At 39.1% G+C, this 21,428-nt stretch overlaps 1 protein-coding gene and 1 long non-coding RNA gene across 8 annotated transcripts in view; both read right to left on the reverse strand.

Moving 5' to 3' along the window:
- The window catches only part of LOC113045004 (telomerase protein component 1-like), a 48,307-nt gene that overhangs the window by 20,808 nt on the left and 6,071 nt on the right, over positions 1 to 21,428 (reverse strand). For 2 of the 7 annotated variants that reach the window (XM_026205096.1, XM_026205095.1), the window contains exons 2-15: positions 21,201 to 21,277; positions 8,318 to 8,834; positions 6,639 to 6,809; positions 6,314 to 6,463; positions 6,063 to 6,227; positions 5,745 to 5,882; positions 5,510 to 5,581; positions 5,272 to 5,393; positions 5,013 to 5,170; positions 4,813 to 4,922; positions 4,645 to 4,723; positions 4,261 to 4,453; positions 3,943 to 4,162; positions 3,635 to 3,787 (exon numbers count right to left, since the gene is read on the reverse strand). In XM_026205096.1, the coding sequence (XP_026060881.1) occupies positions 3,635 to 3,787; positions 3,943 to 4,162; positions 4,261 to 4,453; positions 4,645 to 4,723; positions 4,813 to 4,922; positions 5,013 to 5,170; positions 5,272 to 5,393; positions 5,510 to 5,581; positions 5,745 to 5,882; positions 6,063 to 6,227; positions 6,314 to 6,463; positions 6,639 to 6,809; positions 8,318 to 8,834; positions 21,201 to 21,253 (2,301 nt within the window). In that variant the 5' untranslated portion in view covers positions 21,254 to 21,277. Of the gene's footprint in view, positions 1 to 3,634; positions 3,788 to 3,942; positions 4,163 to 4,260; positions 4,454 to 4,644; positions 4,724 to 4,812; positions 4,923 to 5,012; positions 5,171 to 5,271; positions 5,394 to 5,509; positions 5,582 to 5,744; positions 5,883 to 6,062; positions 6,228 to 6,313; positions 6,464 to 6,638; positions 6,810 to 8,317; positions 8,835 to 9,397; positions 9,568 to 9,590; positions 9,697 to 21,200; positions 21,329 to 21,428 lie in introns of those variants that run through there. The other 5 variants (XM_026205099.1, XM_026205097.1, XM_026205098.1 and 2 more) reach the window with 4 other exon arrangements.
- Positions 16,847 to 19,215, reverse strand: LOC113045007 (uncharacterized). Its single transcript, XR_003275946.1, has 5 exons — positions 19,154 to 19,215; positions 18,114 to 18,222; positions 17,879 to 17,968; positions 17,166 to 17,350; positions 16,847 to 17,098 (listed from the first exon to the last, which is right to left on the reverse strand). It is a non-coding gene; the product is annotated as an uncharacterized LOC113045007 (long non-coding RNA).

Here is a 21,428-nt window from a genome sequence, read left to right on the forward strand (position 1 = left end):
TCAAAGGCTGCATTTGCTTGATCAATTTATGTAAAACGGATAAAGCTGCTGATGAAATTAACAAATTTCAATTTTTTTAAAGAAAATGTGAAAAAGGGCCGCTTGTATATTACTGTATATATTATATATTACAGTTTTTTTCAGTCGCTAACAAGCATTTGTCCAAGCAGTTGTCACATTTTCAAAACTCTAAACACAATAAGCACAGCATCGGTCTATTGTGGCCATACCATTCACACATTTCATGTCGTTTTCACACAATATGGAGTCATTGAACACATTTCCACAATGCTTACATTTTCTTAACAGACAAGCTATACCTCCCAACAAAATTATGGATCGTTTTTGTAATATTTACAAATGTTAACACACAACATCCCACAATAGCAAAAACAATATTGCAAACCTTAGATACAGTATAAAAACCTCTGCTTCTGCAATGATATCAGTTCAAAAACAATATATCTTAGCTGATAATAAACAAACAAATGATTAATTGACACACAGCTGATTTATGTTGTGTAAATTGGGCCAACCACAGCTGATTCCAGTCTGGCTTAGACTCAGTGGCTGTTTTTTTTCTACTACATTGACACTTATACAATAAAAGGAGGACTTTGAGGAGTGATGTTTTTGGAAACAGAAACAGAAAAAGACAAACACTGTAATGTCTGGACGAGGAAGAGTAAGAGCAAGTGGTCCAGGGAGAAGAGCAGGCCCAGTGAGAGGAGCAGGAGCAGTGAGAGATGCAGAGAGAGGAGCAGGAGCAGTGAGAGGAGCAGGAGCAGTGAGAGGAGCAGGGGCAGTGAGAGGAGCAGGAGCAGTGAGAGAAGCAGGAGCAGTGAGAGGAGCAGTGAGAGGAGCAGGAGCAGTGAGAGATGCAGTGAGAGGAGCAGGAGCAGTGAGAGAAGCAGGGGCAGTGAGAGGAGCAGTGAGAGGAGCAGGAGCAGTGAGAGGAGCAGGAGCAGTGAGAGGAGCAGTGAGAGGAGCAGGAGCAGTGAGAGGAGCAGTGAGAGGAGCAGGAGCAGTGAGAGATGCAGTGAGAGGAGCAGGAGCAGTGAGAGAAGCAGGGGCAGTGAGAGGAGCAGTGAGAGGAGCAGGAGCAGTTAAAGGAGCAGTGAGAGAAGCAGGAGCAGTGAGAGGAGCAATGAGAGATGCAGGAGCAGTGAGAGGAGCAGTGAGAGGAGCAGGAGCAGTGAGAGGAGCAGTGAGAGATGCAGGAGCAGTGAGAGGAGCAGTGAGAGGAGCAGGATCAGTGAGAGGAGCAGGATCAGTGAGAGAAGCAGGATCAGTGAGAGGAGCAGGAGCAGTGAGAGGAGCAGGAGCAGTGAGAGGAGCAGGAGCAGTGAGAGAAGCAGGGGCAGTGAGAGGAGCAGTGAGAGGAGCAGGAGCAGTTAAAGGAGCAGTGAGAGAAGCAGGAGCAGTGAGAGGAGCAGTGAGAGATGCAGGAGCAGTGAGAGGAGCAGTGAGAGGAGCAGGAGCAGTGAGAGGAGCAGTGAGAGGAGCAGGATCAGTGAGAGGAGCAGGATCAGTGAGAGGAGCAGGATCAGTGAGAGGAGCAGGAGCAGTGAGAGAAGCAGTGAGAGGAGCAGGAGCAGTGAGAGGAGCAGTGAGAGGAGCAGGAGCAGTGAGAGGAGCAGGAGCAGTGAGAGGAGCAGTGAGAGGAGCAGGATCAGTGAGAGGAGCAGGAGCAGTGAGAGGAGCAGTGAGAGGAGCAGGATCAGTGAGAGGAGCAGGATCAGTGAGAGGAGCAGGAGCAGTGAGAGGAGCAGTGAGAGGAGCAGGAGCAGTGAGAGGAGCAGGAGCAGTGAGAGGAGCAGGAGCAGTGAGAGGAGCAGTGAGAGGAGCAGGAGCAGTGAGAGGAGCAGGAGCAGTGAGAGGAGCAGGAGCAGTGAGAGGATCAGTGAGAGGAGCAGGATCAGTGAGAGGAGCAGTGAGAGGAGCAGTGAGAGGAGCAGTGAGAGGATCAGTGAGAGGAGCAGGATCAGTGAGAGGAGCAGGAGCAGTGAGAGGAGCAGTGAGAGGAGCAGTGAGAGGAGCAGGAGCAGTGAGAGGAGCAGTGAGAGGAGCAGTGAGAGGAGCAGTGAGAGGAGCAGGAGCAGTGAGAGAAGCATTGAGAGAAGCAGGAGCAGTGAGAGGAGCAGTGAGAGAAGCAGGAGCAGTGAGAGGAGCAATGAGAGATGCAGGAGCAGTGAGAGGAGCAGTGAGAGGAGCAGGAGCAGTGAGAGGAGCAGGATCAGTGAGAGAAGCAGGATCAGTGAGAGGAGCAGTGAGAGGAGCAGGAGCAGTGAGAGGAGCAGGAGCAGTGAGAGGAGCAGTGAGAGGAGCAGTGAGAGGAGCAGTGAGAGGAGCAGTGAGAGGAGCAGTGAGAGGAGCAGTGAGAGGAGCAGGAGCAGTGAGAGGAGCAGTGAGAGGAGCAGTGAGAGGAGCAGGAGCAGTGAGAGGAGCAGTGAGAGGAGCAGTGAGAGGAGCAGTGAGAGGAGCAGTGAGAGGAGCAGTGAGAGGAGCAGTGAGAGGAGCAGTGAGAGGAGCAGGATCAGTGAGAGGAGCAGTGAGAGGAGCAGTGAGAGGAGCAGGAGCAGTGAGAGGAGCAGTGAGAGGAGCAGTGAGAGGAGCAGTGAGAGGAGCAGGAGCAGTGAGAGAAGCATTGAGAGGAGCAGGAGCAGTGAGAGGAGCAGTGAGAGGAGCAGTGAGAGGAGCAGTGAGAGGAGCAGGAGCAGTGAGAGAAGCATTGAGAGGAGCAGGAGCAGTGAGAGGAGCAGTGAGAGGAGCAGGAGCAGTGAGAGGAGCAGTGAGAGGAGCAGGAGCAGTGAGAGGAGCAGTGAGAGGAGCAGGAGCAGTGAGAGGAGCATTGAGAGGAGCAGGAGCAGTGAGAGGAGCAGTGAGAGGAGCAGGAGCAGTGAGAGGAGCAAGGAGAGGAGCAGGAGCAGTGAGAGGAGCAGTGAGAGATTGTTTTTATTTTAACCCCCCCCCCCTTTTTTTATCTGGGCTTTTTGCTGTTGTTGTTTTTTGTTCAGAATACTCTTATGTGTTTCATTGATATTTTGTTCACTGTAAGCAATACTGTCGAACCTGTTCTGTTCTATCATACCATGTTTCTACTGTACCTCCTGCAGTAAACAGTAAAGGAAAAAATAGCTTTTTACTGGAATGCTTCTGAATGTGAACATTACTGTACATTTGGACATATAGTTCCCTAACCAAGAAATTTTGTGTAAAACAGTGAATTGCACGTTTTGGATGCAAATACCCGTAAAACTGAAACATAAAAGTCTATGCAGTTTTTGTAATGTCAACAACAGCCAGTATTTTGAAACCTGGTGTACTTTGATTGACTGCATGTACCGTGTGAGGTGAAAAGAAGTGTTATTCTTTGACAGAATAATTTAATTTTGTGTCAGATTTCTAGTGTTTTGGTAAAGTTGGTGTGTGCAGAGAAAGATGTGTTCTATTTTGAAATGAAGATTTAGTATATTTGTAACAAAATGTGTTTTTGAGAAGAAAATGATCCATTTGGCCAATTGTGTTTTGTAGGTGTTAGTCTGTGTTAAGAGTTTAGAAAAAGTATCTGAAGTATGGTTAAGCACTTGCTAGCGATTGAAAAAAAACTGTAACAATAAAAGGGAATTCTTACCTCCACTTGCTTCATTGCTTGTCTCACATTATCAAAAATGATATCAGACTTCACCTTGACCTCCTGGAAACCTTCATGTCTATGTAGCATGACTCGGGAATCTTCGCTACAGTAGTTAATCATCATGCATAAAAGCATTGCAGCTTCCTGTACCTGCAAAACATAAAGTTCAAAACATGTTTCATTTATACTAGAAGTCTAATTTCCAAAATGTAACAAAATTATAAACCCACAGTTACTCTGAAAAAAACATAAAAGCAAACCTGTAATGTTCTGGTAACTTAAATAATAAGATGCCCATAACTGACCGATGCTGAGAGTTTGTTTTCGTCAATGTCTTTGGTGCTTTCAGGGGGCAAGCAGACATCATCAGCTCCACTCCAGTTTCGGACCTCAGAAATATCAGCCTTACAGATCACAAGAGTGCGTCCGGGGAGAGGCGGGATGTTGTACTTGCAGGAGATCTGCACAGCTTTCTCCAAAGCACTGCAGTACTTGTTCAGAAGCTCCTGAGTGTACAGCCTCTGACTAACAAATTTTAAATATTAAGTATTTTTTTGTTCCAAAATCATAAAACTATGTAAAGGTTTAGTTTAATATTACACAAAAAATTCAGCAAAACACACTTCGCTTTTTTCAGGAGATTGCGTTTGATATTGAATATGCGGTAGACAAAGGGAACTCTCATTGTAATCCTCAGTCTCTTCCGTGCTGTAGTTTCCCATTTGTATTGTCGGAATCGTTTGCTCTTCGGGAACTTCTTAAGAACCCCTTGCAGGATCTCCCTGGAGCTTGGCACCTCGGCTGCAGGCCCACCAGCTGAAAGGAGAGAACATGTCACTCAAACTTCCTCAGGTGCTGGTTTTACTGTGAAATGGTATTACAATTTTAAATAACTCCTTTCTATTTAAATATATTTTAAAATGTAGTTTAATATGACAAAACTGAATTTTAAGCTATAATCTTGACAAGCATGTTGATCCAGGTACAGCTTTCATACATAAACTTACCAAATTTACTGAGCTCCAGAATGACTTTATATGCAGACAGGAAACGGAAAGGAAACTGCCTGCTCTGGATTACAGCATTCTGTAAGATTAAACACCAGAAACCCATAAAGTACTTCATCATGCTACGTAAGTTTCAGTGTGCAAAAGACTGAATTTAAAGATGCTCACCTTCGAGGTCAGTCTGTTGAGGATCTTAGTATGATGTTTCTCACTGATGCCCACAGAGATCATGTTCCTCAGGTTCCTCAGCATTGCCATAAAAGGAAGAGACTTTCCATCTGCAATTACAAAAAAACGCTTACTTAAGTTTGAGTTGATGTTAAAAAATTAAGCCAGTTAAAGAGCCCGTGCATGTTCCTCTTCCACACCGATGAGTTTCTCCCAGGTGGCAGCTTTGTTTCCCTCCTGACTAAGTTTGCATTCCCATGTGTCAGGCTGCTTAAGTTTCATTAGCTTTCCAGCTCTCTCTCGCTCCCAAACCCCACTAAGACCACTACGAGAGAAGGCCTTCAGATCACTCGGGTATCTGCAAGCAAAGACAGACAACAAACATGCTCACTCATGGCTTGAAGCTACACCGGACTGAGGATATTGGCAAAAATGTATATGCCAGCTTGTAGGACTAACGTCTTTCCCAGAATGGCCATGACATGTTCTGCAGGTTCTTTGATGTGAAGGCGATTTATCATTTTCTTGAGGCTGAATTCACTCTGTTTTTTATCCTTTGAAGTACGATTCTGGCTTTCCAACTAAAACATACAATTCCGAACTGATTCATAAGATGTTCAGTAGTGATAAAGTGCAATAGTAATTTGTAATTGTATGTAATATCAAACAGTTCAAACTAAACACAAAAAAAGCTCACATATTTTTTGAGAATGGAGTCATCGACTCTGACAAGGTCACCCCACATTTTCCACTGTGCAGCAGAGATTTTCTGAAAGTAGAGGTATAGTAAACAAAATAATTTTATCAGTGATGTGAAATGGAAAATATCTAAAAAAGGTAATTTTATGTTATGATATATGCAACACTGAAAATATGGTATTCAAAATTTCTTAAAAATGTAAACGTTTTTAAAAGTTTTTTTGACATATTACCACTCCTTTCTGTCGTTTCTTGTTGTGTTTGCAGCGATGCTTCCGTGTATTGTATTTGGCCAGCTGATATTCAGTGAACTGCTTAAATTTATCCACTAGAGCTTTTTTCAGGCAGGAGGGTAAAGATTTACTGAAACACTGCACAAAAGACATTGAAAAAAGCATGAAAAAAAAGTAGAATACTTCAGCAGGAGCAAAATAAAATCCTTAATTAAACATCTGCATTCTAAAACATTAATCGGCATATGAATATGGTATGAGTAAAAATATGGTGATCATTTCTTAAGGGCAGTAATGATATTAAATATTAACAGTTACCATGCTATAGATTCTTGTCACCTCCAGCCAGTCAGATGGCAGCTGTACAGCAGCACAAAAGTATCTTCTAAAGTGTGGTTTAGAACCAGGCAGATTGGCCGCTAGTGCCAGCAGGAAGTTGGCTGTGATACGAATGTTCAGTTCCTGCCTAGTATAGACAGCAACCTAAAACCAATGCAAATATGCAAACCACACATGTTAACACTTCACAACATTCTCAAACAAACACTCACACATATAAAAACACAAACCTTTAAGAGAAACTCAGGATCTTCTGTGGTAATCTCTGAGGCCAGAACCTTAATAATGGCCCACACACTCCTCTTCTTATCCCAGTATTTCTGACCCGGGGTACAGCTCTTATTGACAAGGGAGCAGCACACCACATTCAGCAGGTTATTCTGAAGGACAAACAAAAGAACTGCAACATGTTGTTTGATTTCACAATCACAAATTCGTCTATCCATTAACTGTATAAAATAAATAAAGCTAAAAATAAATAACTAGGGCTAGCAGCACATTATTAACTATTGTTTGGGTTCACACAAACCCTAGAACTGTGCTCACTCGACTCACCTTTCTGTCCCTCAATTCCACAAGATGCTCATCCTCGCTTGCTTCAAGCACCCCAAACTCCTCACGAGGAGCTACAGTTTGCTCCCCCTCTCCATCTAAATCCATATTCAGAACAGGTATCTCAGAAGACAGCTTCTGGCCATTCATTTCCAAGCTTTCATGACTCACATCCTGTTAAGATGTACAGAGAGAATGTAATTAAAGGGGGGGTGAAATGCTCGTTTTCACTCAATATCCTGTTAATCTTGAGTACCTATAGAGTAGTACTGCATCCTTCATAAATCCAAAAAGTCTTTAGTTTTATTATATTCATAAGAGAAAGTTAGTCTGTACCGATTTTTCCCCGAAAAACACGACAGGCTGGAGGCGTGACGTGTGGGCGGAGCTAAAGAATCACGAGCGCGAGTAGGCTTTTGCGTTTGGAAGCTGTGACACAGATCCAGAGGCTGAAATTTAACAAGAGCAGCATCAGCAAACAACGTCTCTAAGTGAGTGAGTGAAGTGACATTCAGCCAAGTATGGTGACCCATACTCAGAATTTGGGCTCTGCATTTAACCCATCCGAAATGCACACACACAGAGCAGTGAACACACACACACACACTGTGAGCACACACCCGGAGCAGTGGGCAGCCATTTATGATGCGGCGCCCGGGGAGCAGTTGGGGGTTCGATGCCTTGCTCAAGGGCACCTAAGTCGTGGTATTGGAGGTGGAGAGAGAACTGTACATGCACTATCCCCACCCACAATTCCATCCGGCCCGAGACTAGAACCCACAACCCTTCGATTGGGAGTCCGACTCTCTAACCATTAGGCCACGATTGGGACTGCATTATCCTTAAGAAATAAACGATGTGCAAATCCGGCGTAAAACAAGCATCTTCGAAATGCAGGGAACAAACAAAAATACTTGAACAACTCTGTTGATGCTCTGTAAAAATAAACTCCATCCACTGGTCCTTTAATGCCGTTTTTTTTTTTTTTTGATAATCTGTGCAGAGTTGTCTTGACCTGGCAACCAAAAACACACTTCTGTGACATTTCGCGACGCTCTCGCTCTGATCAGTGAGTCTGTGCTCAGCCTCTCAGTGCTCTGCTATACGGGAGCGCGCGCTCTTCCGGCAGAAGTGTCCTTAGGACCCATATAAGGAAATTCCGCTCCATCTAACGTCACACAGAGCCATACTCGAAAAAAACTTTCCGAAACTTGTGACAAACCGGAAGGAGTATTTTTGGAACAGAAATACTCCTTCAAACGTACAAATTAATTTTTGAAACTATGTCCATGTTTAGCATGGGAATCCAGCTCTTTAACAGTGTAAAAAAACTCAGTATGCATGAAATAGCATTTCACCCCCCCCCCCCCTTTAACTACATTGGCATTTCCCAAAGAAAATACCAGTCTTTGCATTTGTAAGTATATGCAGTAACAAAGTATTAAATGAAATGCTATATCATGCTGACTTAATCAAAATGTGCTTTTTGTGCAGCAAAGAATGTTTTTTTAAATAAATGTACTTGCTGGAGTCGAATTACTGGCAATTACCATGTTATTTTAATAAATTAATATGAATACAAATTTGTGTTGGTGAATTGAAAAAAATCTGAAAAACCTTTAAAAGATGTTACATCAATTTAAATACAGTTCTACAAAGCAATAGAGAAAATTATTGTATACCTGTCTAGGCTCCTCAGTAGATCCCAGCATGTCATCCACTTTTCTCTTTTCATCTGAGCCCACTTTATTGTCCATTGAAGGTGATGGTAAGGAGCAGTGAGGTGGGGCGGCACTGCGAGTTGACATTTTGGAGCAAGAGAGTAAAGGATTATGGGAACAGGAGGAGGTTAGAGAGGGTGAGAATGGAAGATGAAGTGAAGGCTCCATTAGGAGGGTATTCTTAGTGCTCAGCAGAGAGGAGGAAGAGGATAGTGAGCTCATCGTTGTGGATGACAGAAGAGAGGAGGTGGCCATGGTGGAGGACAGGCTGGTAGGCTGGAGTGCTGGCCATTGTGAGGATATGAAGGTCTGCTTGGCCCAGGATGGAGATGTGTCCTGATGCTGAGACAATACTGAGGGCACTTGGGGCAGAAAGCGATTTTCCAGCCTTGGACTGCTATAGTTTCGCTGTAGGCCGGTATCTGTGTTCGCCTTCAGATCAGTCTGAAGGGAAGCCGAAGCCTTCATGTCTGCCTGGCTGAAGGAAAGAGAAACACAGAACAGGAATTTAGGATATTGCTGAAAGTACAGCACCAAACTGATTCTTGAGACATTCTTGTCCCACAAAAGTTCCTGGATATTAGGTTTAAATAAGAAACCTCCTTGAAACCACCTCTCAAGCAAAACTGCGGCATACATAAAATGCTACTATATCCTCACACACTGTCACACACACTTTTTTGAAGGCCTCTTTCCATGTTTTATCTTTTTGATTTCAAGATCATACAAGCTCTTATGAGTTTTATGTTTTTGTATCTAATCTTATTAAGTAAATGTGTTTAACTGACAAAAAAAAATTGTTTGGGATTTTAGATCATTATCCTCTTTTTAATTAGGGCCTATTATTAGCTAGCAACATTAGAAAAACTTAATATCTACTTGATGATTATTCTACAAGCTACTACTACTACTAATAATAATATAGGTCAACACTCAACACCATAAACTCTTGATGACAATTCAATACAATACTCAAAAATAACTAGCACTGAGAAAGCATGGGAGTGTCTTATCTAAACAACAAATGAATTGTAGACACACCTGGAAAATCCAACAAGCAGCCTTTTCCCCTCGTTTATTTAATTCCAGCTTCTTACAACACAGGTATTTCCTCCTCTCAACTACCCGCAAAGTGATGTAATGTATCCCTGCACCGTTTGCCTTCTCTTCAAATTAAATATGCACTCTTTACATTTCTAAATGAATTGTAAAGGTCACTTTAGAGGATACTTACGGTCGATCGGAGCAAACCAAGTAACAGTGAGTGTGGAACAAAGTCCACTAGCTGATAACCAATGAAGAACCGCCTTTGTCTTCACAATGTCTGTTCTATATTGCCACATACATACAAGATTCATCAGCACTCCCCCATTTCTCCATTTTTAGAATCAGTTCTTTATGGACATATACAGGTTTATCTCAATAAACTATAGTATTGTGGAAAAAATCATTTATTTTAGTAATTCAACTCAAATTGTGAAACTCGTGTCTTAAATAAATTCAATGCACACAGACTGAAGTAGTTTAAGTCTTTGGTTCTTTTAATTGTGATGATTTTGGCTCACATTTAACAAAAACCCACCAATTCACTATCTCAACCAGTAAAAAAATTATAATTAGTTGGCAGTCTGGAAAGCGTTCATTTTCTTTTTTCTTATGATTCTCTGTGTGGTTCAGGTCTGGGGAGTTTGCTGGCCAGTCAAGCACACCAACACCATGGTCATTTAACCAACTTTTGGTGCTTTTGGCAGTGCAGGCAGGTGCCAAATCCTGCTGGAAAATGAAATCAGCATCTTCAAAAAGCTGGTCAGCAGAAGGAAGCAGGAAGTGCTGCAAAATATCTTGTTAAACAGGGAAAGTGTCTTTGATTTTCAAAAAACACAATGGACCAATGCCAGCAGATGACAGCAAATCATCACAGACTGTGGAAACTTAAACTGGACTTGGGCTATGAGCTTCTCCACCCTTCCTCCAGACTCTAGGACCTTGGTTACCAAATAAAATACAAAACTTGCTCTGTGCAACAATCCAGTTTTTCTTCTCCTTAGCCCAGGTAAGACACCTCTGATGTTGACTATGGTTCACGAGTGGAATACAACAACTGTAGTTGTGTGGTGGTGGCTCTTAATGCCTTAACCCCAGCCTCTGTCCATTCCTTGTGAAGTTCACGCAAATTCTTGAATCGATTTTGCTTGACAATCCTCATAATGCTGCAGTTCTCTCGATTGGTTGTGCATCTTTACCTTCCACTCAACTTTCTGTTAACATACTTGGATACAGCACTCTGCGAACAGCCATCTTCTTTGGCAATGAATGTTTGTGGCTCACCCTCCTTGTGAAGGGTGTCAATGATTGTCTTCTGGACAACTGTCAGATCAGCAGTCTTCCCCATGATTGTGTAGCCCAATAAACCAAACTGAGAGACCATTTTGAAGGCTTAGGAACTTTTGCAAGTGTTTTGATTAACTGATTGGCATGTCACCATATTCTAATTTGTTGAGACAGTGAATTGGTGGGTTTTTGTTAAATGTGAGCCAAAATCATCACAATTAAAAGAACCAAAGACTTAAACTATACTTCAGTTTGTGTTTGAATTTAATACACAATTTTTTTTTTTACAAGTTTAGTGTTCCTGTAGCTCAATTGGTAGAGCATTGGTAGCAAGGTTGGGGGTTCGATTCCCCGGGAGCACATGATAGGTAAAAATTGATAGCCTGAATGCACCGTAAATCGCTTTGGACAAAAGCTTTCTTTACTCACATGAACATTTTAAGTTTAGATTATCGACTTTCACCAGGTCTCCTCTATTATACTGGTACACAGTTAAACATAATTTAAAAGGGACATTAAATGTAATTTATTTTAAGGAAAACTGAAAAAAATAACATTCGTTCAGTAGACCTTCAGTAGAGTATTTTTTTATTATTATTTTTTTATTTTTTTAAAGTGACCAACTTATGGATGTAGGAGACTGTCCTCCTCTTAAAAACGACCACATAGGTCGTTTGTGCAAGCAGCATATTACGACCTATTATTACGTTTTAAAATCAAGCGCCCTCTAGCGGCCGTATTACGACAGTCTCGTTTGTCGGGTGTGTCGTCATCAAATGACCTTTGACTGTCGTTACCATCGTTACCACCCAAAAAAAGGAGGCGTGACCCAACATCTTACCATGCGTTGTTGTCCAGGTTTGTAAACAATTTTATTTTATGGTTTATTTTTTAAGGTACTGTTCTGATTGTCTGCAATTAATGTCAAAGTAAGTGCAGTTTGACGTTTTCTTTACAAATATGTTGTGAATGCCAGTGAACGAATGTGTGGCAATCGCAACGAATCTGAAATGACCAGTGACCACAACACTTACCATATTTTTTTTTTTACCATGATAACTGTTTTACTGTGGTATTTGTAGTTAAAAATCATTAACCACAATGCCATGCCTTTAATACCTTTTTGTAATGTAATTGTGATTCAGTGTTTTTTTTTTTTTCAGTTTTGCAGTTTCTTCATATCACATACATCTCCAGCTCCTACAACAACATCCAGTGTCCAGCAGCTCTTTATGATGCTCTCTCTCTCTCTCTCTCTCTCTCTCTCTCTCTCTCTCTCTCTCTCTCTTTCTCTCTCACTCTCTCTCTCTCTCTCTCTCATTTTCGTTTCCTATTTTTCTGAACTGTAATTCATAAATAAGTCACACATATTTATCTTTCTTTCTCTTGTTCATCATGGCATATTTTCACAGCTCAGAATCAGATTTTGATCAGTTCTTGTATTAACAGGGAACTTGTACTCGAAGCTCAACTTGAAGAAGTTTCCAGTGAAGATGAAGTCCTTCAAAGGTTCGACACAGGTAATGTTGAAGATATGTAGTTATAACTGATTTACTTTAATTAATTTATCCTTACTTTATGTTAATAACCTTCCTTATAGTCCTTCCTTTCAAATATTTTGTTCACAGATCATTTCTAACACACTGTCTAAACATGTATGTATTAAAACAACAACAACAACTTGTTACTTTTTCTTTATTCCAGCTGAAAAGGAAGACCATGGGCCTGTCAAACCTTGTTTGTGGAGAGGGATGAATTTGACCATCTTGTGTGTTTACGGAGAAGACCAAAAGCTGCTAAGGCAGATATTTCCAGAGGTACGTCTGTGTTGATCTGAGCACCTCGACAGAACTTTACTGCAGTTACATTTTGCACCGAATTTTATGTTTTTTACTTTTTTAAATACCTCACGACCCCATCAGTACAAACCCTGTGCTATGTCAAAGTATTAATAATTCAAACAATTTCAGCAAATTCATATGATATTGTACAAGCGTACTCTCCAGCTTTTCCTCCTGCTGTCATTGACCATCGCCTCAGCTCTCATGCAGACTGTGTCAGGAAATGCTGTGTAACTTGTCATGTGACACAAAAGGGGCCGGTTGCGTAAACATAGCTATTATGTTAAGACTGTGACCAACTAGCAGTTAACCAAGAGATAATCATATTTCTTAGTAAAATTGGACCAATCTATGTTTTTGTAACTGACTTTAAACAATTATGACAAGTCTAGAGTAAATCAAATTATATGGCTAACTTTTTTAAAGATTAGTTTAAGCAGTTTATGCAACCGGCCCCAGGTCTTTAATTTATTTGACCAAATTAGATCATTTAAAGGTGTTTACAACAAGAACAATAACTATAATGACTATTTTAGCATCGCTACCAACAAATTATAAAGTTCTGTTTATTATTATACACGCTGCAGTTATGTTGTCTTTAACCACTAGCCCGTTGCTAGGGGGAAGTCGTGGCTTAGTGCTTAGAAAGTTTGACTCTTAACCATAAAGTTGTGGGTTTGAGTCTCGGCCCGGCAATACGACTTTTTTTGCGCTGCCCCCAACTGCTCACCGGGCACCGTAACATAAATGATCCCCACTGCTCCGTGTGTGTGTGTTCACTGCTGTGTGTGTGCACTTTGGATGGGTTAAATGCAGAACAAGAATTCTAAGTATGGGTCACCATACTTGGCTGTATGTCACGTCACTTTCATTTGTTGTCAATGTTTTAATTATTCATCATGTTATAAATTCAATTTTTTCCTGTCTTGCAGGATTTCTGACAGATTACTGAGTCCTTCTCCATCAGCTCTCCACAATAGCAGCCCTTCCAAAAGCATCCACATCACTCTCTCTAGTGTGGCACATCTGCTCTCAGTCGTTAGCATGTCTACTTGTATTATTTCTCCTCTAGTCAACACTCCCATCTCTACTGTGAACACTCCTGTCACTATTACCATCCCACCTACTGTATTCTATATGCCATATATATATATATATATATATATATATATATATATATATATATGTGTGTGTGTGTGTGTGTGTGTGTGTGACCTTTAAGGTCATTTAATGATAGAAATGCATTTTCCAGCTGAAAATGATTTATAAAATATAATTATTAATAACCGTTTTAGTTTGTCTTGCATATGTTCACAACAGAAGCGATCAGTGATTACAGGAGATTAAGAGGTAATCATGTGAAATATTAGTCTTAACAATATTTTTCTAATTAGTTAATCACTTTTAAATGAAAGAAAAGAATATGATTTCAGCTGGTGCCTTGCAACTCCTGGTTTGTAAAAATATTATTTGGCATTTTATAAACTTCTCTGCAAACAAATTGACAATTTTTATTTATTTATTCATTTTTTTTATTTTATATATATATTTTTATATTAGCCAATTTAGTTTTAAAGGGATTTTCTATTACATAATTCTGTCTGTACCTATTAGTTACTTTATCAATCAGTAATTTTTAAAAGTTGTTATATTTCACAATAATATATTATTTTTTTGTTTTTATTTCTTCATAGTGACAAACTAGAGAGAAAGAATGGTGTTATTTGCATTGTTTGTCTGAAAAGTTTGACATATCAATAAACACTGATATGGAAATTACTAAAAAAAAATTATCCCTGTGTTTTTTAAATTGTATTTATTTATTTATTTTTATTATTATTTTCCTTTTTTTCTGTAGTTTAACTGGTAGAGCTAAAAATTGCAAGATTGTAAATACATCTCCAAAAAACACACAAGTGATTAAATGTATACATTTAATACACTATAAATATATAAATATAATATAATTTTTTCATACAGTATATGCAAAAATGTTGAGCTTAAATATTGTACATTAATATTAGGGTAAAGAATGTGTATAATCGCAAATATGAGGCCCTTGTTTGAAAATAAATAACTGTAATCAACAAATCTATTGCTGAATCAGGTTTACCCCACAATGCAAATCCGTCATTTTAGTTTTATATTTAGTGGGTGAAAATAAATTCACCACAAGAACCCGGAAAAGCCTGTCATGAATGGCCGTATATGGACAAGTAAGGGTGTCGCTTCTGCTCAACTGGATTTTCATTGGCTTTGAAATCCACTTGGCACTCGAGGACTCGCTGTGACTGGACTTTCTTTTAGCCCAAATTAAAAAACGTTTAATGTTGCAAAGTAAATTTTGCTGTAATTATTACGTCAATAGTACCTTCAGTTAACAATGGTGCATTGCTATATTTTGTGAAATTACCTCTTTACCGAGATCCTAACCTTAAACCTGAACATAACTTAATTGAACTACAAAAAACAGCGCCATGACTTTCACTTTCCATCGATAGAATGGCTAAGGCTTATGGGCAATGTAGTTTAAAATGTTTAATAATGAAATTGTGAAAAATACTTCTTTTTTTAAACAAAGGGATATCTAAGCATGTTTATTGTGCAAAGTTATATGACATATGTGAGAGGCAGGCTGACATTTTTTATTTTACTAAGAGTACTTTTATAAACACATGTATAGCACTTTTCTATGAATGTTTGAAAGCTGTGCCAAACATTATTTAGTAAACATAGCATAATGAGTTGTCCTACCAATTTTCTTTTTGAAACTATAATCAGATTTTGATTTACAGCCATTTGGAATGTTAATTGTTTTGCTCTTCAAGGGGACTCTACTGGGCCCCTGGGGATGGAAGGGCAGGAAAAAAATGCACAGCTCTATTCTCATCATTGGCAACAAACTGTTGAGACACATTTTGTAGGTTGTCTTTTCAAAAGCATACCATTATGTAAGTTGGAAGTCATAGTTATCTTAGAATTAAGACACCAGAAAATCAACATAAGTGCCCATTTGGAAAGAGCTCAATTTATTTCATAAGATCAAGAGCAATAATACAGTGCTAATAGTAAACAAAGACAACAAATACATATTCTGACATTTCATCAGACAAGGCCAATGTGTCATTCAGTAAGACAATTTGTGACAGTGTGTAGTTTATGGTTCCATACAATTCATGCAATTTAAAGAATCATAATATAAAATACCTAATTCATAAATCTCTGTAAAGAATGTCTCATCTTTGTCCTGCTCAGGAGCTAGACATCAGTAATGTGCATGAACATCTTCATTATAATACAGAACAGGATTCATGTTGATCTTTCCTTGATTCATCACCTTCAGTTGTGCATGAAGTCCATGCAGTCTCTTCTAATGCAGCTCTCCATCTAACTGAATTTCATTAATATTACTAAATGTTCATGTCTTCATCAAAACAACCATGGTGATTATATGTGTTGTTTACAAAATTAAATGGTGTATCTACCAAAAAACCATCTCTAGTACAGAATATTCACCATACTTGATTATCCAACACCATACGCAATATTTTACTAGGATGCAGCATAAAGACAGATAAAGAAGCATATTAAGACAAATTATATTCAAGTGAAATAAAAATGGGTTACATTAAAACCATTTTATTTTAATCAGATGAAGAAACCCAGATGAAGGCATGGTGAAATGTCTTGAGCACCAAAGAATCACATCCAGTTTCCTTCTCATCATCAGAGCTCTCCTGGTTTTCTTCAAATCCATGTCTCTATCATGATCTTCTTCAATGTCATAAACAATTTGCAATTGTTATCCAGCACAACAATACAACTGATGAACAAGTCATGTGACCAATTCAAATCAAATCATTTTATTATCACAATACCATGAATGCAAGTATACAGGTGGTAAAATGCTTTTCTGCAAACTGCAGCATGACAAGTACTGAATATATTTGCAACACATATACAGTATCAAAAATATAAACCGTATACATAAGAGCTCAATACAGGTAGAAAATATAGTGCAATACTATACTATACAGAGAGAACAAAATGAAAACAATTAACAACAATCACTGTATACTGTAGATATACCTCTGCCCACTGCTCCGGGTGTGTGTTCACAGTGTGTGTGTGTTCACTGCTCTGTGTGTGTGCACTTCGGATGGGTTAAATGCAGAGCACAAATTCTGAGTATGGGTCACCATACTTGACTGTATGTCACGTCACTTTCACTTTCAGTACAGTATGAATTAGTGCAAACAGAATATCAGGTTGCAGAATAATAGTGAGTCAGAGTCCAGTCAGTGTAGCTGATAGAGTGCAGTGCACACAGTATGAGGCTGCTGGTGTGTGTATGTGTGTGTGTGTGTGTGTGTGTGTGTGTGTGTGTGTGTGGTGTTACTGGTACGAGTTCAGTTCAGTCTGATTGCCTGTTGAAGGAACTTGTTTTGCAGTCTGCTGGTGCTGGTTCTGTGATAATGTCTGTCTGATGGTGATGTTGAGAGCAATCCATGGCTCGTGTGGCTGGAGTCTCTGACGGTCCTCAACAAAAGAAAAACCTTGCGTAGATGTCCTGGAGAGACAAAATCATTGTGTCAATTATATATTATTATTATTTAGAATTGTTGTAATGGACATACCGTTGATTTCTGTTGAAGGTTGTTGGAGGTATGGGCTCTCAGTTGTGAAGTTTCTTTTATGGCCGTAACATCTGTGCAGTCACACAGCTGTTTGGGAATTCAGTCTTCACAGTTTCAGGCTGCAGCGCTGCATTTGGTGACCATTGACTCCTCCATCTCTGGCCTCAGACCCGCTTCTCTTTAGTCTGGAGTGAAGACAAATGTTCTCAGTACCAGCTTTCCTTCTACTGCAGTCTTTCTGTACAAGTAGAAAATAATAAAAACAGTCATAACAAATCAGTTATGTATTGAAAACTCATAGTACATATGAAGACTTCAGATGCAAAGGCATCTAAGTTCCACCTGAAGTTTTCTTCTAAAATTCTTCTTAGAAGAACATTTCATACAGAACTTAAAGGCTTTTGCATCTGAAGTCTTCATATACAACACATCTCGTTCTTCATTTCTCCATCAACTGACTTCATCCTCCTTCAAAAACTGTAAGTCCATAAGAAAAATAGTTTTGGTGAATACAGGTGCAGGTGTCAGTACTCACCATATTCAGTCATTTTCTGCCCAAATTCCAGAAATGATGCCCTGATGATTTGTTCATTCTAGGACTTATAAAAAGATGTATATGTGAAAAATGATAATTGCTGACTTGAATAGAGATCAACATCATATGCTGTACTAATGCATTGCTTGAATACAGACACATCAATGGGGATGAGCACCTTTTCACTCTTTTCTGTTTGGGCACAATAGAGCCATGTTCATTCCTCATCCCCAACAGGACTGATGTTCTTTGTGTTTTTGCTCTTCAGCTGTAAAACAAAAATATGTCTATTAACCCCATGTTTAATTACTATTGCTTATTACATATGAATTAAGACAGATATAATTAAGTAAATTCACCAAAAGATTCAGGTTAGAGGATTAAATGAATATTGATTACAATTTTCTACAAACCTTTCTTGGAGAGGGCTGATCATGACAGGAACTTGCTGAGCCACACTAGTAGACATTCAGTTGACAAACCTGAAAGAGGCCATCATGCAACCATCCGCTCTGTTTGTACCTTACAACAGAGCAAGAGAGAATGTGTGAGTGAGTGGAGAGAGTAAAGGACTAAGATGAAGACAAACAAGCAAAGAAAGGCAAAATCTTGCGTTTGAGTTTAACAAAATGAGAGGGAAGAAAGCTGTATCTTCAAGCTATATTATTCTCAATTATTTTCTACACTATAACATGCAGCAGGATTGTTGTAAGCAGTTTAAAGACCTCTTCATACCAAGGATGAGTCCATACTTAATGACACAGAGGAACAACATCAGTGGAATATATTTTCCAGCTGATGAACATTAAACAGCCAATCAAAATGCACATTTCAAAAGCTTGATCATTTAAAGTGGCAGACATCAACGTCGCTGCAGTGTGTATATTAATAAACATAACTTTATCATTGGTTGATGTTGGTGTGGATGCTAAAATAGTTATTGTAGTTACTATTCTTGGTGTGAACAGCCTTAAATGATCTAATTTGGCCAAATTAACTGAAGATCTGATGTGTCACATGACAAGTTACACAGCATTTCCTGACTTGCTTTTAAACAGACGTGTTCAATTAAAATCAACATGGAAATAAAGGCAGACTGTGAGGTGCGGACAGATATCATGTACTGTTAGAACGGGTTAAGACGGTGCTAATAAAGAATACAGTGGACTCAATATAAACTTTAGGATATAACGCTCTGACTACTTAAAATGGACACAGTCTGCATGAGAGCTGAGGCGATGGTCAATGACAGCAGGAGGAAAAGCTGGAGAGTACGCTTGTACAATATCATATGAATTTGCTGAAATTGTTTGAATTATTAATACTTTGACATAGCACAGGGTTTGTACTGATGGGGTCGTGAGGTATTTAAAAAAGTAAAAAACATAAAATTCGGTGCAAAATGTAACTGCAGTAAAGTTCTGTCGAGGTGCTCAGATCAACACAGACGTACCTCTGGAAATATCTGCCTTAGCAGCTTTTGGTCTTCTCCGTAAACACACAAGATGGTCAAATTCATCCCTCTCCACAAACAAGGTTTGACAGGCCCATGGTCTTCCTTTTCAGCTGGAATAAAGAAAAAGTAACAAGTTGTTGTTGTTGTTTTAATACATACATGTTTAGACAGTGTGTTAGAAATGATCTGTGAACAAAATATTTGAAAGGAAGGACTATAAGGAAGGTTATTAACATAAAGTAAGGATAAATTAATTAAAGTAAATCAGTTATAACTACATATCTTCAACATTACCTGTGTCGAACCTTTGAAGGACTTCATCTTCACTGGAAACTTCTTCAAGTTGAGCTTCGAGTACAAGTTCCCTGTTAATACAAGAACTGATCAAAATCTGATTCTGAGCTGTGAAAATATGCCATGATGAACAAGAGAAAGAAAGAAAAATATGTGTGACTTATTTATGAATTACAGTTCAGAAAAATAGGAAAGGAAAATGAGAGAGAGAGAGAGAGAGAGAGAGAGAGAGAGAGAGAGAGAGAGAAAGAGAGAGAGAGAGAGAGAGAGAGAGAGCATCATAAAGAGCTGCTGGACACTGAATGTTGTTGTAGGAGCTGGAGATGTATGTGATATGAAGAAACTGCAAAACTGAAAAGAAAAGAAAACACTGAATCACAATTACATTACAAAAAGGTATTAAAGGCATGGCAAATGTGTTACTTAACTAAAGAGTACACAATAAGCACAGTTACTGTGGTGAAAAACATGGTAACGTGTTTATACTACAAATACCAAAGTAAAACTACAGTTATGACGGGAGATACATTGAGTTGTGGTTACTGAGGTTTTATAACACGTGACATGGTTCAGCGACATGTTACTATGGTAAAAACATGGTAACGTGTTTATACTACAAATACCAAAGTAAAACTACAGTTATGACGGGAGATACATTGAGTTGTGGTTACTGAGGTTTTATAACACGTGACATGGTTCAGCGACATGTTACTATGGTAAAAACATGGTAAATGCGCGACTTTTACATGACCTCTTTCCACCACAGGCGAATTTCAAACGAATATCACAATGAAAACTAACTTTATAAAGCTGCAGATTTCGATTAAATGATTTGAACGTCAAACTGGTTTAATAGGACATACAGTGTCCAGTATCGATTTGAAAATAAAAACTCATGTTATTCATAAACGATCGACTACTTTATGAGACGGGAGAAAACCTTACCTGTACATGTCTCGAAGTCATCTAAAATCCATATCATCAAAATCCACGAACATCTGGGAGAGTTTAAATCAAACAATTCAAAACGCAAATAGCAAACATGTTAAAATAAACCCACAATGCATTTAGGCGAAAGTTCATTTATCATACCTCCTGTTGCCAATAGGGGCGCTAATTTAGAGAACGCTCGTGTGGGTCGTATTTATGGATAGTGACAAACGACCCATACGGTCGTATGAGTTGGAGGACTTGTTGGGATGTAGAGATGTTACATATTTGCAAACTTGCATGATGCTTACATTTTTACATTTTACATAACATTTTAATGTGAAATGGACAAGGCATTTAGCTGAACTTACTTGAACCAAATGAAAAATATACGTAATTAAATATTACAGTAATAAGGTCCCTTTAATAAAATGTGACCATAGACCACAAAACCAGTCATAAGGAAAACTGAAAGCCGAAAGCTGAATAAATAAGCTTTCTATTGATGTATGCTTTGTTAGGACAGGACAATATTTGGCTGAGATACAACTAGCCTATTTGGTACAAAAAAAATTATATTGAGAAAATGGCCTTTAAAGTTTTCCTAATGAAGTTTTTAGCAATGCATATTGCTATAGTTTTTCAGGAGGAAATGTACAAAATATCTTCATGGAACATGATATTTATCGATTTTTGACATAAAAGAAAAATCCATAATTTGACCCATATATTGTTGGCTATTGCTACAAATATACCCATGCAACTTATGACTGTTTTTTTTGTGGTCAAGGGTCACATATTATAATTGTAAAACATTTACCAGGTGGCGTCTTCGGGCATGATGTTTCTGATCCTGAAAATCCCACTGCACATGTGTATATTGTGTGGGAAGTATATCTGAGAGAAAGAGCTCTTTTTCAGAAAAGGAAATTCACAACAACAAGCCCCTAAGATTTAAAGCAAGAAGACCCTCCTTTCTTCAGTCAGTTGTGTGATTTTAGTCTTGTGGACTTGTTGGGCAACAGACATTGCATCACTTGGACTCCTC

This window comes from Carassius auratus, chromosome 27, assembly GCF_003368295.1.
Source record: "Carassius auratus strain Wakin chromosome 27, ASM336829v1, whole genome shotgun sequence".
Taxonomy (NCBI): Eukaryota; Metazoa; Chordata; class Actinopteri; order Cypriniformes; family Cyprinidae; genus Carassius; species Carassius auratus.